We start from the raw sequence: 19,634 nt of genomic DNA on the forward strand, positions 1-19,634 counted from the left end.
GACTTATCCCCACATCAACTTAGTGAGATCATCAAACTCAAAATATACACAAAATACATCCACAAGATCTTCTGCTAGAGGGGACTGCAAAATACCATACAGGAAAACATCTTTTGCTCAGTCAGCCTCCTCTTATCGAGCAGCACACACCTGAAGCTCCATACCAACTGAATTCAGGAATAATACAAACATAAACAATTTCACTAAATCCATAAAGCAATGGCTACTGGACAAACAAACATGTAACCATAGTTAATTTATTACCTTGAGTGTGGTATTGCTATACTAACCTCCTTATTGTCTGTGATTTCGAGCTTACTAACTATTTATGACTTCCATGTTTAACCTTTTTTTTAATTTTTTTTTGTTATTCTCTTCATTTTTAATCCTTTTATTCTGGCATGTTACATTATGTCTTTGTCATCTCAGTTTGTGCCCTTGTCCATGTAATGTCAATGTCAATCGTCGGTCTAACTATATGTTGTGCTTGCTTTTATGCTTTTGTTTGTTCTCTCAAGCATTAAGGGGACTACAGATGAAAAATAGTTTGTATAACTAAATCTGGCACATTTACATGTAGAATGGACATGTCAATTAAGTACACTGTCCCTTTTAAATAAATAAATAAACAAATAAACAAACAAATATGTGACACATTATAAATTTCACCTTATAATTATGCTGCAATATTAATATGTGACAATATACATGTTTAAATATTATTATATTACAATATGCAAATGTTACAATATTAATATAAAAATATTCAAATGTTACTATATTATTATGCGACAATATAGAGCAACAACAACCCTCTGAAACTCTTTTCTTTCTTATAAAAATGTGTCTTGCAAAAGGAATCTGCACAAGTAACACCAAAGCTCAAATAACAAAAAAAAGACATAATGACATAATAGCTATAAGACATGGGAACAGGCAGGGTTAGATAAGGAAACTTAAAATGAGGACCTATCAAGGCGTATGTGATTACAAATACAATTTATAATAGACTACTTTAACCAAAGCAGTGAATGAATGCAGGCTGTATTCATGATGAAAGACCAAGGGAAGTCTTACCTGGAGATGGTCTTACATTGACTGAGACACCAACCCCTGGCTCTTGTCTCTTTTAAGTATGTCAGGACGTATAGCTGTACTTGTTAGACTTCAATTAATGTATGTGTGTGTGTGTGTGTGTGTGCGTGCGTGTATGTGTGCGTGCGTGTGTGTGTGTGAGTGTGTATGTGCCTGTGTGTGTATGTACGTTATTGGTTGTGAGGTTGGGGACTGTATAAAGCTGAAATTATTCTAGTTTGGAAGAGAAATAGAAGAAACAGATTGCGGAGGCCAATACATTTTATTTCTAAAGGTCTTGAACCAGTTGAGTTTATTTTGAAAGGACATGACCACAGATACGTAGTGGAGTCTAGTGGGGTTTATCTCTTGATCACAGTTACATTTAGATTATCGTGAAGTCAACCTGAGTACGGTTGAAGTTAAGGGTTAAAAGTGCTTTACAGGCCCAAATTGTCCACAAGGGTTATATTCAAGAGGAGGGTTGTAGGAAAGATAATTACAAACAATAATAAAAAAGAAGGGTTGTGTTCAACTCAGATATTTTTTGTTTTGGGGACAACATTTAAAAAAAGAATGTAAGACCCCTTTGAAAGAATAAACAGTTATTACCCTATAATCAATAATTATCACCTCTAGGGGTCAGCATTATGCCTTCTCAAAGACGCTCACCCTATTTCTAGAACGTATATGCTTGAAAAACCAACTTGGGTTAATCTGGCTCCAGTATACTATTCTACTTGACTATAGAATTTTGAAAAATGTACCTAGATTGATGATTTAGATTTCAGGTTCTGGTTCCTGAAATTGCCACCTTCAGCCACAAACTAGCCTGTACAAGAGTCAATACAATCATAAACATTAAGTTAATGTTCCAAAAACACAGTAGAAAGAATCATGAATAAATATGGTATTCTTTATTGCTCCAAATATAAATATTAACAGTGTGTGTATGACACTATGTTGAACTCTGAGTTGTTCTGTTCTGTTTGTGTGCATATGTCTGTGGTGTATGTGTTTGTGTGTGTGTGTATATATGTGTGTATATGTGTGTGTATATGTGAATGTCTGTTATAATGGCTGAGCTGTGTGTTATTTATATTGTATAATATTATATTATTTTTTATAACAGACAGTGAAGAGCACATGTATTCATCAACAATGAATTTGGTGTTCCTAACAATATTATGTTTTTTTTACACTATTTACAAACAATATTTATTTCTACCAATGTTACTTGATCGCCTGAATCGAAATTGGTTTTTTTTACAAAATCCTCACAAAGTCCCTCTCCCTTTCGGCAATCCGACCCTGCAACCCCCGACAAAGTACTTCCTGAGGTGGTTCCTGAACTTCTTGTCCCGCACACCGTAGATGATGGGGCTGAGGAACCGCGGCATGATGTAGACGATGAGGTAGTTGGCGAATCGGATCTCCAGGATGCGGCCGGGGAAGATGAGGTGCAGGATGATCTCCACGCTGGGAGAGATGTAGGACAGCATGCACATGGCCAGCTGCGCGCCGTGCAGCAAGATGGTGTTCCGAGCTCGCCGGGCCGACGTCTTCTCGGTGGAGTGCGCCCGGGCGGCAAACAGGATCCTGAGGTAGGTGTAGACCAGCGTGAGGAACACGCAGGAGAAGTAAAGCCCGTCAAAGGCCTGCCGCTTGTACGCCAGCACGGGGTCCTTGAAGATGTTCTGCCGCAGGCAGAACACCGACTTGTGGAAGAAGCTCAGGGGCTCGTTGGCCAGGGTGACGAAGAGGTCAGTGATGTCGGGCACCACGGATATGAGCCAGATCAGCCCGATGAGGGAGTAGGTCTTCCGCACCGTGCAGACCTGGGCGTGGCGCAGCGGGTCACAGATGGCGATGTATCGCTCGATGGCCATGCTGGCGAGGTTGACGGGCGTGTTGCGGGTGGTGAAGACGGCCAGCAGAATGAAGAAGCAGCAGAAGGAGACGTTGATCCTGTAGTACACGTAACTGAGGATGAAGAGCATGATGGTGACGGTCAGCTGCACCGCATCGTTGATCACCATGTGGATGAAGAGGATGTAGCGGGGGTCTTCGTAGAACACCTGAGGAGGGAGGGGAAACATCATGTGTCTGTCGAGACCCCCTGGTCTGAACATCACGTATCTGCAGACTTCCTGGTCGTCACATCACATGTCTGTAAACTTCCTGGTCTAAACGCCACATATCAGCAGACTTCCTCGGATAAACATCACATATCAATAGACCTCTTGGTCTACGCATCCCGTATCTGTAGACTTCCTGGTCTAAACATGACATATCTGTAGACTTCCTGGTCTTAACATCAATTATCTGTAAACCTACTGGTCGAAACATCACATATCTGTAGGCATCCTGGTCCAAACATATTTTTTGTCAACATTCTGGTCCAAACATCACGTTTCTGTAGGCCTCTTTGTCTAAACATCACATATCTGTAGACTTCCTGGTATAATCATCTACTGTAGACTTCTTGGTCTCAACATCACTCGCACAGACAACAGGATGTGAGTTTGACTTCGGATGCGCAAGCGGGAGGCAGCATGTGAAGCTAGAAAATGCTTTTCCTGCAGAAAATCCAGTGAGTGCTGCAGTGCAAAGTGAGGTTAAAGATACGTTTTTATCAAAGCCACATACTTTAAGACGTAAAGAAATGTTAAAAGGCTTAAATCAAGTGAAGGGATTTTAACAGAGTCTAAATGGAGTAAACAATGTTAACATGCACACTATTTAAAAAAGTAAACAGTTGGAAACAAATAAAGTGAAGAGTTAAACAAATACTTAATGTGATCAAGTTTGAATACATTTGAGATAAAATATAGAAGAGATGAGCTTTTCTGATAAAATTTGAAATTGTTAAATCAAGTGTTTGTATGTGTGTGTGCATCCCAGCGTGCGTGCGTGCGTGCATGCGTGTGTGTGCGTGTGTGTGTCTGTGTGTGTGTGGGCCTGTGTGTACCTGGTGTCTGAAGAAGGTGGCCACCACACTGCCGTTGATGTAGCTGAGCAAAAGCCAAACCAGAACCACCACGAGGTTCTTCACTACGGCAGAAGTCAGGGTGTCCCTTACCAAAATCCACTGCGGGGGAGAGGGAGCATTAAATGTATACCATGCCAATACAGCCCGTTGAATCAAAATCTATTTGAGAGGAAAGTAGAGAGGAAACGAGGGCACATATGAATCACATTAATATGATCATATTAATGATTTCCTCTCTGCGTCTCTCGTTCTCCGTAAGAGAGAGAGGCTATTTCTGTTTAGTTTTTTCTAAATTCAATTAAAAATATCTCCTTTAAAGACATGGTAGGTGAAGACAATAGGACAGGACAGGTGCAGACAAAGGACATCAAAGACACCAAGACATGACAGTCGGTCGAAAAACAGTATGAATGCCCACATTCAGGATGTTGAACCACTGATTTTTTATTATTACAAAAGTTATTAAAGAGAGGAGTGGTCAAAGGACAGTATAATCAGACCTGCACGGAAGTAATGTTGTCTCCAAGCCCAAAAGAAGAGTTCATCCTTCAAAACAGCACCTTGGAGAGAGACAGGGGAGATACATGAGAGTGAGAGGGAGAGACAGCGCAAGAGAGAGGTAGAGAGACATTTAGACAGAATAAGGAGAGAGAGGTATAGAAAGTCATATTGAGTAGTTGGAGAGGGAACATTACCGACAATTAATGTTGGCCCTGGCAAAACTAAATGTTTTTGATGTTTTATCTTGCCAATAAAGTTTTGTTCTGAAACTGAAATAACACTTGATGAGCTTTCAGCAAAGTGCTGGATTTTAAATTGGGCTTATTATTGCGCTATCGAGATAGTATTCAACAAACTGGACAGTATATTTTCACCAAAAGAAGAAAAAACAACTGCCTTTAAAGCTTTTGTTTCAAATAAGTTTTTTCATTGCCCAACGATGCGTCACCCATTTCGTGGCTATGATTGGTTATAGGCCTTTCCAATTGCTTCCAGGGGCATTCTGGTCTGCCCTTGCTGATGTCCACCAGATCTAAGATAAACAGAGAAGTTTCAGGCTAATTGCAGTTTGCAATTTGTCTGGCGAAGACAGATTATGTTAGCTTTGGTTTCAATGCTGCATAGGAAATCATTGGCAATGCTGGCAAAGGCTGAAAGCTCAATATGTGTTGACTGCTTAAGAGAGAGAGAGAGAGAGAGAGAGAGAGAGAGAGAGAGAGAGAGAGAGAGAGAGAGAGAGAAAAAGAGATAGACTGATGGATTGAGAGATAGACAGAAAGTTCAGGGATTGACTTGATTTTAATTATCTTTTTCGTAAAACCAAATATAAAAATTATAGCTCTTTTATCCTGTTCTGCATCTACAACAGTATTTTACTTTATTTTCTAATAAAACTGTTACATCAGGATTATATCTCAACTGAATCAAGAGGGAGATGGAGAGAGACGGATAGATTGAGAGAGCCAGAGAATAGTTACATTGCAAAGGTTAGAGCCTTCCCGTACCAATTAATCATTCACCCCACAACCCCATTAGTAGTAAATAAAAAACAAAGATGATGATAATAATAATGAATAATTATAATAATTTATATATTTCTGATGACCCCTTCATTTTGTTTTTTATTCTGGTTTAATATTCAATTGTTCAAACTCACTAGTACATATCTCTGGATTAATAAATAACAATTTATATCAATAAACATATATCAATTTTTGCAAATAAAAAAAAACATTACAATTGAACAATGATAATCTGTTTTTTGGACGAGATAAGTTTATTACCTTGTTTTTTCTTATTCCTGAAACAAAACATTTGAAAGCCGGCAAAAATAAATATATGAAGACATAATCAAGTGGTTTTCATCTGGTCTTGCCTCAGGACCCACATGTGTCATTAGTCATCATCTGTGTCATCAGTCATAATTCAATAGTCATCACCCAAAAAACATTAGACCAGTGTTGCATGAATCAACAATGCGTTCATGTAGGCCTACTGTTAAAAGCAGAACGGACAAAAAGCTTCAGGAATTTGGGCTAGCTCAATGAAATAGTATGACATTGAAACACAAATGAATATTGAAACATTAGTTAAAAAATGGGCTTCTTTCTAAAGATTTAGGTTTGGCATATGCTCCTATACCGACTCAAAATGGCCTTGCCACTCACTCATCGAACACGACCCACAGGATTAAAATCACTGATCCAAATAATTTGCAGAACATCGTTTTTAGATTCATTCATTAAATTACAAATTCAGAACCTATCCAAAGCGACTTACAAAAGTTCTTCTGACAAAAGTACATTTGTCAGAAGAAGGTGAAACAATATGTCATATATCATACTGTCGGTACAGTAAGGATGTTCGTACATATTTTCACACAGCACGCAGAGAAAGTAAACAGAGATTACCTCTACTTTTCCACAAGGTCGGCCTCTCCCCCACTCACCTGTGGCCTGAGAAGACAGTCACCTGGCAGCAAGACACCTTTTATACATTACATAGCTGAGAAATCCCTGTGGTGACACCAGTAAGCAAAATAACAGTCAAAATAACAACTCACTGTTGTCCTGAAACAGCTGTAGTATTTCACCAGTATTCAGCATCGTGTTGCCATAATAAAAGTATTAAACAGTTTGTCCTGAAACAGCTTTCATACCAGTATTCACCACATTTCCATGTTTCCATAATTATAGTATTAAATAACAGATTAATACATGTTGTCAGTTAACAGTAGCAATTTTAAAATTGCAATTTAAAATATATGGTGTTAACCATCAACCAACAGATTTATATCGCCATGCAATAGAATATTACATATGTAATAAATAATTTATTTGTTTAATCATATAGTTTTATTACACTCCAGATTCAAAAATATAAAACATATGAAAAAGTTTTCATTTATTTATTTACATTGTTAAAAAAACAAGAAATATATACCAGTTTATGCTTTCTTCAAATTATATATATATATATATATATATATATATATATATATATATATATATATATATATATATATATATATGCAATTGGAAATTCAAATTATATAAATAATTTGAACCTTCAGATTAGTCCTAAAATCATACCAATAGGATCAGGTCAGAAATGTGATTTAATTTATTAAATTAAAATGTATTATTATCTGGTCTGGGCCAGCATTTCACTGGCCATAGCAAAACGTCTGAATCCCTGCAGAGTGGTAATGTAGTTTGTATGGATCACACATGTGGTTTGTTTTGAGGACTATTTGAAATTAATTAATCTCAGAACTTGGTAGCAAAGTATTTATATATATTATTTGTAACAAATCTGAAGGGAGACTACCTCACTCCGGCGCCGGAAACAAGTTTTTAAGAAATTCTCCCCCTTTCCTGTGGTGTTGTAGTTCTTGGCTGTTGTTAGAGGTAGTTTCTTGTTGGTGAACATGTTGAATCTGTGTAGGTCAACCTCGGCAAACATTCTATAGTTTGGTGTTGGTGTTTGTTGAGGCAGCGTGCAAGCAATTGGAAATGCACCCTAACATTATCATCAACCAGTAAACAATGAAAAATGTAACAACTGGCCTCCGCAGCATTTACATCAAAAAGCAAGTGATCGACCAGTGTAGCTAAATGGGTAATGACCAGTACTGGAAGACAGGGATCCATGATATACAGCAAGGAGGTATAATCTGCCTTTTTAAGCTCTCACCTAAAAAGGCAGATTTAAAGAAATGAATCATCATTTATTTTAACACGGCTAAACCTTTTGGCCACCAAACATAACTTAAAACAAATTGTGTGAGGAGCAGGTGCCAGCAGGTATTAACATCTGCCATGATAAAATATCTTCATGTTTAATATCAAACTGTTGCTTGTAAATAATATCTATGTAAAGTAAAGTTCAAAGTGAAGTCATGTGAATACTAATCCTACACAAACTTATATCATTTTATATTAGTCAGGGCGATACTAGTCCTACATGAATAAATATATAACTTATCTTATTTAAGTGTTTTAAATGTCTTGGTTCTAAAAATCACAATGCTAAAATAGAGACATTTTCTCCATTAAAACAGACGAAAACAGTACGAGAGATCTAGACAACTGTCAAAACACCAAAGATAGCTTCGTCAGGAATCACTCATGTCATAGATTTAACGATTAATTACGTGAAATTGTTATACAATTTAATTTGGCGGTATGGTTCCACTCTTTTGCTGTTCTTCCATGTCATACAAATGTCAGATACAAAATACAAACAGCTTACCAACATTTGGAAACTGGTAGCACTATAAAATCTCCCATGGGGTCAATCAGATATCTCAACCCATTGTTTAGCTTAGATGAGATACAAAGCAGAAGCAATTCTGCTCAGCCTTCTTAACTTTGCATAGTATGTGTTTTAGATGGATGCTCTTAAATTGACCAACTATCAGTGTCAGTTTTGATTGAACCGCGTTTGGGGTCAGCTGATAGGCGGCGCATGACTAGCGTGTCCCACTAGAACCAACTACCAACATCTGGGTTTCTCAGTTTACCAATATAAAGCAAGGTTGCGCGGATACATGTAACACATTTTTAATATTAATCATGAGAAACCACAGCGTCTACATCCATTCTCGGAGATCGTGAAAAACCATTGATGTGGTGCAAATCTTAAACCATGTGTGCCTGGGCGCATGAAGCCAGGAGCTCTTGTTAACCTCCCCTAAGTTTAAACAGGCTGAGATGGTTGTTGTTGTGCCATTCATTTAAACATATGCTGTTTTTTTATTCAAAGTTCAAAAACAGTTGTAGAATCTAGATATTTATCTTGGGAAACAGGTCAATAGTCACATTAATACTAGTTTTCTGTCTGTAATTGTTTAATGCATTTGCACGGATGTACAAATGATCTTGTTTAAAACATAACCATGCAGATAAAAGGTTTTTGATTAGTGAAACAATGTTATCAAATACAATGTTGAATTTTTCCTGTCACAGTATATTTCTGGTTAAAAGACTCACTAGTTGTTTTTTTATTTAGAAGCTGACTATGTGATTGCTATGACGTTGTGTGTGTGTTTGTGCTAACTTTACACATCAGGTATCTCTTGAGATAATTCCGGAACTTCTTATCTCTTACTCCATAAACGATTGGGCTTAGGAACCGTGGCATGATCTGAACAAAGACGTAGAAGGTGAAGACAACGGCGAGTTTTTGCTGGGGGAAAAGGTAAAATAGGGCCGCCTGAGACATGGGCACTATGTAATTCATCATGCAGAGCAGGAGCTGGAAGCCATGCAGAAGAAGAGTGTTCCTCGCCTTCTTCACATCTGCATTGGCCGCCTTGGCAGCAAACATAACATTGAAATAGGTGAAGAACAAGGTTAGCCAGACCACAACTAGACAGATGATGTGGGTGGTGTTCCTCTTCTGGATGCCCCCCCTGAAGACCATGTCCCGGGTGCAGAACACCCTGGTATGAAAGAAGCTCGGAGGCTTCATGATCACGAGGAGAAAGATGTCGGGTAGGATGGAGATGGCACTTGCCCCCCAAATCAAACCAATGAGGATGTAGGTTCTCTTTACAGTGCAAAACTGTAGGTAACGCATAGGGAAGCACACAGCTACATAGCACTCCACTGCCATACAGGCCAGGTTGAGAGGGGTGTTGAGGGTAGTGCAGATGGAGATGACCAGCAGGAGGCAGCAGAAAGAAACGTTGATGGTGTAGAACATGTAGCTGATAACGTGCAGAAGCCCAGACAACGACAGCTGGATCATGTCGTTGAGAACCAGGTGGATGAAGAGGTTGTATCGAGGGTTCACCCTAAAGATCTGCCGGAGTTAGAGGTAGTGATTTGTAAACAGGCTGTCACACACTGCAAGTGCAATTGAATGCAAAGTAAGTGGAACTAAAAACAAAAAATATTTCTGATATTAATGTTGACATTCGGTGGGCAGAACCCAGTTATTATATATTTCAAATTTAAATAAGATCCCACTTATTTTAAAAGCCCTAGTTTTTATCCAAACGTAACACTCTAGGAAACAGACATAAAAAATACTGCTTGCCAGACAGAGCTCAACATACACTGTGGCGGTAACTGTCTGAGAATATCATGCCAGCCCCTCCCTCTTCACTCAGACCGACACTCACGCATTAAAGACGTCAAGCTCAGCCAAATCACACACCTGTTCCTCATGTGTGGAACACAGTGCCAGGTAGTGACTAAAGGAAGGATTCTCTCTAGGACCACCTACACTTTGTTTCTGCCTCGGAAGGCCTGCATATTTAATTGTGTAGATTAGAAGCAACAGTATTATGAAACCAAGACATCAACATAGTCACACACATAGCACTTCTCTTTGTAAAACTGTTGGGGAAACACTATGGGTTCGATCATAAATATCTGCAGCATTTCACAATGCCTTGTGTTGTTAAAAACATTGAGCGAACAACAAGATACAACAATTGGTGCTTATCTTAATCAAAGGTAAGCCATTGAATAGTAAATGAACATGGAAACATTGGTTAATTAATGGGCTTCTTTCTAAAGATGAAGATTTCGCATATGCTGTGCAACCCAATCAAAATGCTGAATCACTGTCTGAGATCAATATATCTAACCCCTATGCTCCCTAATGAGCTATATCTTTGTTTACTGTTAGTACCAGCAGAATTACTGGTTCGACAAACTCATGAAATGGAACTTCTCCATCCAGCAGAACATGCCCAGTCTCATCAACATGATAATGGAGCTAAGCAGGTGATGCAACCACCCCAACCCACACACACACACACACATGAGATAATGCAGACTAGTTTAGTGACTAGGGTGTTTGTCTCCCAGAAAAACTGTCTTGTTTTGATTCATGGTGTTTTCAGTCTTCCTCAAGATGTCTTAACCTGCTCCTTAATTACCTATGCTGTTTTCACTCTCCAAAGGTGTGGAGGGCCTGGTACCTCGTGTTTGGAGAAGGTATGGACCAGGGTGCCGTTGATGTAGTTGATGGAGATGCAGAGCGCCACGACGATGACATTCTTGACGACGGCAGTAGTTAACGTATCCCTTAAGAGTACAGCTGAGGAGAAGTTTCCCATCACCAATGACTCATTCAGGGTCTTGAGGTCTGTTAACCGATAGCTGGAAGAACAATTTCAGTATAAAGAAAAAACGTTTTAAATAAAAAATGAAGGTTAAAAGAGGTTGACCTAGAGTAAAGACATAATATAATAGTAAAAACACATTTCTGATAGTAATTGCAGCTAAATATGTAGTATATATCAAACCATACACATTCATCTCTGCTTGGCGCATAGACTGGCTGATGCAAGTTCTAATAAAATAGTAAGCAAAGAGTATTATTTAAACCTTCTGATTTATCAATGAGACATAATGTCATGTTGAAGTGAGGAGAATGTGAGGAGAAATCAAATAGTGACATGGTTTATATAGACCATATAGAGACTGGGGGCTTAGTTGTGTGTGTGTGTGTGTGTGTGTGTGTGTGTGTGTGTGTGTGTGTGTGTGTGTGTGTGTGTGTGTGTGTGTGTGTGTGTGTGTGTGAGAGAGAGTGATAGATATAGATTGTGTGTGTGTTTGTGAGTGATGGATAGAGATTGTTTGTGTGTGTCATAATGTATTATGTTTTTCTCTGTACAAGTAAATCCGTAGTAATTTGTATTGACACAATATTATAACAAGTTCAAATGGATAGCTTCCAGCATTTAATGGAAACATAAAAATGTGTCGTTAAACACAACTTCAACAAACGAATGCATAGATCAGTAGCATTTGACAATATAATTCAAACATCAGTGCCTTCAATTATAAGGACCACTTCTTTAAATAGTAGTCTATCAACATGAAATCCAAGTGTGACTTGGCCTTATCTCCCATTTTGATTTGATCAGTCACTAAATCAGCATTTTTTCATCTGAAGAACACTGCAAAATTGGGGAACATTATGTCAGAGAGTGACCTAGAATAACGTATTCACGCTTTTATTTCAAGCAGGCTACGGTAATGCCCTTTTAACTGGGATTCCCCAAATAACTATAAAGCAACTACAAACTATACAAAATGCTGCTGCTAGGGTGCTAACTAGGACTAAAAGGAGTGAGCACCTCACCCCTATCCTAATGTCCTTACACTTGCTTCCTATTATTTATAGAATTGATTTTAAAGCTCTACTTCTTGTTTTTAAAGCACTAAATGGCATTGGACCAAACTATATACATGACATGTTCATACAGCACATATTTTTCTCCCTTTATTTTGTATAGTACATGTGTGATTTCATTGAAGGTCTTTCATTATATTGCTTGCATGTACTTCTTCACTATAAATGATACTGTTGTCTTTTTCTCTGTAAAGCACATTGAACTGCTTGCTGTAAGAAATGCGCTATACAAAAAAAATGCCTTGCCTTGCCAGCAAAGAGCAGTTACTGTAAGGTGCTGTAGCTCTTTGTTACTTTGGGACCAATTATCTGTAGTTAACATAAGGCTTTTCTGACAACTTCCTTTCAATTGGTTCTTTTGTTTTGATGTATAAGGCAGGTATTACTGTCTGGGCAAAATGCGTGTGGACAGGAATAGCCTATTATTTTTGGCCCTACCGGAACTATCCGGATATTGATGCCTGAAGGCTGCTGAGAGACTAATTTAATCTAATCATTTGTTTATGTGCTAAAAGAGTGTGCTTTTGAGAGCCCTTTTTCAGGAGTAAATGTTGAATCAAATAAATTGCCTTTTGCGTGACACTCTTAACAACCTACTGCTTATTAATTCATAAACTTTAACACTAATCTATCTAAGTAATAAGAAATATTTATATAGACTACCTTTTATTTATTTTATGATCATTCAAATTGTCGCAAATGAAACTATAGAAGATTGTGTTTTAGATAAGAGCACACACAACAGTTGCAATTGCATGAATGTACGAACACACTAGCTTTAGTATAAGACTGATGGTTATGTACAAAGAAGATCATGTTTAATAAGACTTTTTCAGGTAAATATTTTATTAGGCATCCACATAAACTAAAACAACCCTCTATCAAACATGTTTTTATATAAGCAACATTTTAAGCAATGTTTCAATTTCCTGTACATATCTGGAATAGTACAAAGGTAATATTTTGCTTGTTTATTTTATTATTTAGAATCTGGCTTTGTGATTGTGATGGTTTGGTTTGGTTTTTATGATGACTTCACACATCAAATATCTACTGAGATAGTTCCGGAACATCTTATCTCTTACTCCATAAACGATGGGGCTTAGGAAGCGTGGCATGATCTGAATTAAGACATATAAGGCGAAGATACTTTCATAGATATGCTGGGGGAAAAGGTACAGCAGGGCCGCCTGAAACAGGGGCTGTATGTAAGTCATCATGCAGAGCAGGAGCTGGAAGCCATGCAGAAGAAGAGTGTTCCTCGCCTTCTTCACATCTGCATTGGCCGCCTTGGCAGCAAACAGAACATTGAAATAGGTGAAGAACAAGGTTAGCCAGACCAAAACTAGATAGATGATGTGGGTGGTGTTCCTCTTCTGGATGCTGCTCCTGAAGACCATGTCCCGGGAGCAGAGAACCCTGGTATGAAAGAAGCTTGGAGGCTCCACAATCACGAGCAGGAAGATGTCGGGTAGGATGGAGATGGCACTTGCCCCCCAAATCAAACCAATCAGGATGTAGGTTCTCTTTACAGTGCAAAACTGTAGGTAACGCATAGGGAAGCACACAGCTACATAGCACTCCACTGCCATACAAGCCAGGTTGAGAGGGGTGTTGAGGGTAGTGTAGATGGAGATGACCAGAAGGAGGCAGCAGAAAGAAACGTTGATGGTGTAGAACATGTACCAGATAAAGACCAGAAGCCCAGACATCGACAGCTGGATCATGTCGTTGAGAACCAGGTGGATGAAGAGGATGTATCGAGGGTTCACCCTAAAGATCTGCAGTAGAAAGAGGTAGTAGTGGTTAGGGTATTCCACTCCCAGCCAAAATATTGTTAAATCATCAATGTCGGCCGTCTCCCTCCCTCCCTGCACCTTAAAAGGGCTGTATGTAGGATTCAAGAACTATTATATGAGTTTGAGTTTAAAGAGATGCCAAAATCATTCATCAGCTATCAGTGAGTGTAATGTGCCATTACAATATCTGTTCCAGTTGACGGCCTGTGTCTGCATGACCCAATACATATTTTAGACCGCTCCCAGTTAATTTCTCATCCATTCGGGTAGCTCTTCCCTGCATGGTTCAGGGAATCCATCTTTCCTATCAAAAACAGTTGCATGAAAAGTGACCCTTCTCAATGGCAGAGAAACCTAGGGATGGAGCAAAGTAGAGGGAGAGGATGATTTTTAGGTTGTTTAGTTTGAAAATCTTGTGCTCCTTCCTGCCGTCTCTCTTTACAACTTTTCAATCTTAGCTACATCAACTTAATGTTCTATATCTTTATTCACTTTTAGCTGCTTTGGATAAAAGACAAATATTTTTGTCTTTTACTAATATTGAATATATGACTCAGTCTCTAATGACAAACAGAATCAGAATTACAGGCCAAGCACACACACACACACACACACACACACACACACACACACACACACACACACACACACACACACACACACACACACACACACACACACACACACACACACACACACACACGCACACTCAAAATGTTGCAATATTCCTACATAGCAAGAGCATAGACATTGCATAAATACAACCAAAAGGTCATGTAAAGCATGTGTCAATATACTGTGTTAAGGAAACTGAAAATTGCCATCACGAATAGCAATTTCTCCATCAACCGCCCCTCCAAACTTTATAGCATATAATCCAAAGGCCCAAACTATACAATCGGAAATATAAAAATAGATTTCTGGAGCAATATCAATGCTACACTGTGCTGTACTTTCCTCAACCTGTTAGCCTCCTTAAGCAAGACGTTTTAAGCTTTACCTGCTCTTCAATGGCCTTGCTCCATATTTACTATCTACCCTTCCCACACCTCAATGACCTGCTGCTGTTTTCCGTGTCCAACCTCTACGTTGTCTACCCATCCTTTATGACCCTTCTCTGTAATCACTGTGTCAGGCTATTGTGAGCAGGGTACCTGATGTTTGGTGAAGGTATGGACCAGGGTGCCGTTGATATAGTTGATGGAGATGCAGAGCGCCACGACAATGACGTTCTTGGCGACGACTGTAGTGAATGTTTCTGTAATAAGGAGAGCTGAGGAATTTCCTACGACCAACGACTCATTCAGCGTTCTGAGGTCTCTTACTGTATACCTGGAAGAACAGATCCAGAAGTAACATTTATTCTAATGTTAATATCTCATTAAATTGATTGCCTTTTACTTTTTAAAATAAATTATTTAAAAAAAGTAAAGACTATATTCTAGTATTACTTCTAGTACATACTATGAGGGTAATACTAATACAGTTCGGATTAGTAATTTAGTAAATATATTTTAAATATCAAACCATACTCGTCCATCTCTGCTAGATGTCTTGCCAATACTGACCCTTGCCAATACTGTTAAAGTACAAAACTCAGAGGATCAGAGGATTATATAGAACCTGTTAAAGTCCTAGGGGCTTGTGAAATGTGTGTGTGTGTGTGTGTGTGTGTGTGTGTGTGTGTGTGTGTGTGTGTGTGTGTGTGTGTGTGTGTGTGTGTGTGTGTGTGTGTGTGTGTGTGTGTGTGTGAAACCTAAGCGAAATTTAAAAAAAGCAGAACATTTCACTTTTTACTTACTTTACCCTAAATATTACTCATTACTAATACATTTCATAAAAATATGATTTTAGTGATCTAGTCTTTAAATACCCTATACATGCATTATTAGTACTCTTACACTTTTTACACTATACTTGGGCGCACACAGAAGTGCACTTTATGATCACTTTTATTATACATATATTTAAGGATTGTTTTCCTAGTCTGTAAATTAACTTTAGGATCACATTTAGAACACCATTACACTATTTGCATTATACTTGGAGGCAGGGGTGTAGGAATGAGTTTAACATTGGGGGGGACACATATCGGAAACCTGACAGATCCGGTATAATTTTTAGGTGGGACAAATGCGCCTGTCTCCGATATTGGAGGGTACACGTCCCCTCCGTCCCCCCCGGTTCCTACGCCCTTGCTTGGAGGAACATTTTATGTAGTATATGATCACTTATACACACATTTAAGTTATAATTAATCCAATAAGATAAATTCATAATTTGCACTTATTGACGCTCCCTAGTATTCAGTTTGGTCTTTTTCCTCTAAAACACCGAAAAGTGATGGGAACCAGATGGATCTGAGAGCTAATTTAATATTTGTTCTGGCAGGTTGTCTGGCCCCCCTCCTGATCAGACAGGTTTCTAGCCAAAATAGCCTGGTTCAGGTCAATCATAACCATTTATCTATATGGGCAGCTTTGAAATGATGGCTAGAGGTCCAATATGGCTGTTGCTGATGTTTGGCGAATCTGCTATGTATGAAACGAATTGGACAGTATATTTTCTCTAAGATAATATCAAAAAACTGCACTTAAAGCTTTGTTTGATTACAAAGATGTGTTTGCTGTACCTCCGATCAACATTTGCGGCAACTGTAGGAAATAGATTTTGGTTTAAAGCTTTATAAATTATTGAAGAAACTAAAAAACTTTTTCCCCATTCTTGTTGGGCCACTTATCAAACCCTTCGTAACAGCTCAGTTAATCATCAATATTACTGTCATGCAGATTAACTTTGTAGGCTCGAGGCTCAACTAATGCATGCTCTACTGTCTTGTTTGCAAAGTGAGCATTTATACTCTCTTAATTGCAGGCAAAAAATTCCATATAGTCAAAAGATGAATGTCAATATTTTTTTATTTCTGAGTGAACACATGAATCTTAAATGGAACAAAAGTGGTGAACCGCAATCTTGGCTTAATACATTTCCACACTGTAAGACTATGATGTCAAATACAGCTAAATTCTAACAGTAATCTACTGTATTTCGGTTTTACAGTACAATGCTGTGGAAAAACAGTGCATTGTGGGTATCTCAATGATCATTCAAGCACTTAATCAGTCAATGCAGATTTAATGGTGGTGACTCTCTATTCCTTTGATTTGATCGTCCTAGCGTTTGATAATTCTGATCATCAAAGGCCCTTCCATAGAGCTCCCTGGCAGAACTTTAAGCAGGAGCTTCCGGAAGGTTCTGTCTCTGAGGCCGTAGATGACTGGGCTGATGAGCCGAGGCAGGATCTGGATGAGGATGAACAGTGAGAAGCGAATAGATAAAGCCCCTTCTGGAAAGAGAGCGGACAAACCTTCCACAAACAAGGGCCACACGTACGTCAGCATGCTAAGCAGCAGCTGAAAGCCGTGGAGGACCACTGTGTTCCTTGCCTTTCTGGCGTCTGCTGAAGCACCCTTGGCAGCGAATAGGATTTTGAAATATGTGTAGAAGAGGATGAACCAGACAAGGACCAGGAAGATGATGTAGGAGGCGTCCCTCTTCTCTTTGAGGAGGGGGTTTCTGAAGACTCTGTCCCGAACACAGAAGACCCTGGATAGGAAGAAACTCAGGGGCTCCGTCCCAAGCGCCACAAAGACATCTGGTAGGACGGCGAGCCAGCTCATCACCCAGATCAAGCCAATGACCAGGTGGGTCTTCTTCACCGAGCAGATCTGGGCATGGCGGAGAGGAAAGCAGACGGCGATGTAGCACTCCAGCGCCATCGCCGCTAAGTTCAACGGCGTGTTAGTGTTAGTGCAGACGACGATTAGGAGCAGGCAGATGCAGATTGCCACATTGATGTTGAACAGGAGGTCAGTCAGCAGCAGCAGGGACACTTGGGAGAGAAGGAGCATGTCATTGACCACCAGGTGCATGAAGAGGATGTAACGAGGATTCAGGTGAAGCCCCTGACAGCGAGGAGACGAGACATATGCACAAACATTAAAATCAAGAACACACATGGTCAGAACATGGAAGGGGTTATGTTAATATTGTGCAGTAATACCCAATTACTATCTATATATATATATATATATATAGAATACATTTTAATAAATACTGTTACGACCACTGTCACAATACATTAATAGTATTTATAACTATTATGCAAACAGTAAAACCCCTTTATCAAAGTAATTCGATCAATCTCAGAATGTGTTCAAATTTACCTTTTTCCCATTTAGCAATTCCATAATATATTATTTAAATCAACTGCCAATAATCAATAAAAAATGTGGTGGAAAATTTATATTAATACAAAATCAATCATCGATCATAACAAAAATTGAAGTTTGAAAAGACATTTCCATTCGTTGATCAGAAATAATCAGAAACCAGGGGAACCTGAATAAACTGACATGGTTCTTGTGGAAGGTGTGCACCATGAGGCCATTGATGTAGTTGATGGCGATGCAAAGAGCCGCAGCCATGACATTCTTGGTAATGCCAGACCACGTATCCCGGTATAAGACCACTGTGAAGTTACCGTTCGAAGAACCATCCATCTGTAGGATAATTCTGTTACCGTAGGGAAACAAAATCAAAAAATGATAAAGCATTTAAATAAGATTCAAAATCAAGAGCCAGCTTGGAAACACTTTCAACAATAAATTATTTCTTATTTGTTTTGAATTCATCCTAAAAGGTACAAAGACCCCCTTATTTAGTCATATGTAGGTATGTCAGTTCTCTTTCAGATCTAGAGATTAGAATTGTTTTCTTTTGAAATCTCTGTTACAGCTGGTACAAAAGTTGGTATTTCAATCTTGTGCAGGATTTCAATGTATGGCCAGCATTAGTCCTAGGAACAAAGTATTAATTAATTACGAGAAATTACTGTGTTTCCAAGTTTCAAAAGAAAATCAAGCATCAGTATTAGTTAAATAAACAAGAGGCCACCTGATTAGGTACATTGTTTAGAATTATATTCTGATTAAAATGATAGGTTATAATGAGGCTTAAACTGTTAGAAGTGAACAAACAAAAAGATTTCAGATGCTTAATAGTCTTGACTTACAGATATTCAAACTCTGTCCATTGTGCTTATTTTAAGAGTTTCTTTGAATAATTGGCAAGTTTACAATAAAGGTAAACTTATTTTTAAGGGTCAAATAATTATCATTCATTACATTAATGCAATGCATGTTAGCTAGGGTTAGGGTTAAACCTTAAATATTTTTCATTAATGTTTAAGTATTGTACCCTTTTTTGTAAAATGTTACAGCTAAGGCACACCACAATCCCAACCAACCATTCACTGCACACCCACATATAATTGTAGTGCATGATTATGAAAAATATCACACACATTACTCCCAGGATACTACGAGGTTCTTTGCCATTTTCACAATATTTGACAGAAAATCAGTTATTGATTATTATCAAATATGTACTGAAGTGCAATAACTTGCACGATGTTAAACAATTAATCAACATTAAAGCAAAAATCATGTAATCATGTTACTTCACACTGGTTGGAAACGACTGCTTTAGAGTATTGATAGGTTGCAGAAGTGGTCCAAATAATATTAATTCATATAAACCACTACACTAAT

The 19,634-nt window shown here is 38.5% G+C and overlaps 3 protein-coding genes across 3 annotated transcripts; all 3 read right to left on the bottom strand.

The window, feature by feature from the left end:
* Positions 1-2,351: 2,351 nt before the first annotated feature.
* LOC307084033 (odorant receptor 131-2-like) lies at positions 2,352-3,206 on the bottom strand (the record flags this gene model as incomplete). The annotated part of the gene is made up of 1 exon (XM_079748147.1): positions 2,352-3,206. One exon carries the CDS (start codon positions 3,204-3,206, stop codon positions 2,352-2,354), a length of 855 nt encoding a protein of 284 aa, XP_079604273.1.
* A 1,408-nt stretch (positions 3,207-4,614) lies between these two features.
* LOC307083698 (uncharacterized protein) lies at positions 4,615-15,562 on the bottom strand (the record flags this gene model as incomplete). The annotated part of the gene is made up of 6 exons (XM_079747650.1): positions 4,615-4,626; positions 9,128-9,874; positions 11,004-11,162; positions 13,258-14,004; positions 15,177-15,265; positions 15,550-15,562. The coding sequence occupies 6 exons, from the start codon at positions 15,560-15,562 to the stop codon at positions 4,615-4,617; spliced, it is 1,767 nt and encodes a 588-aa protein (XP_079603776.1).
* A 1,633-nt stretch (positions 15,563-17,195) lies between these two features.
* Positions 17,196-18,509, bottom strand: LOC307083699 (odorant receptor 131-2-like; the record flags this gene model as incomplete). Its single annotated transcript, XM_079747651.1, has 2 exons — positions 17,196-17,987; positions 18,438-18,509. 2 exons carry the CDS (start codon positions 18,507-18,509, stop codon positions 17,196-17,198), a joined length of 864 nt encoding a protein of 287 aa, XP_079603777.1.
* Between the last annotated feature and the right edge of the window lie 1,125 nt (positions 18,510-19,634).

This window comes from Pollachius pollachius (assembly GCF_949987615.1).
Source record: "Pollachius pollachius genome assembly, chromosome: 12".
NCBI lineage: Eukaryota > Metazoa > Chordata > Actinopteri > Gadiformes > Gadidae > Pollachius > Pollachius pollachius.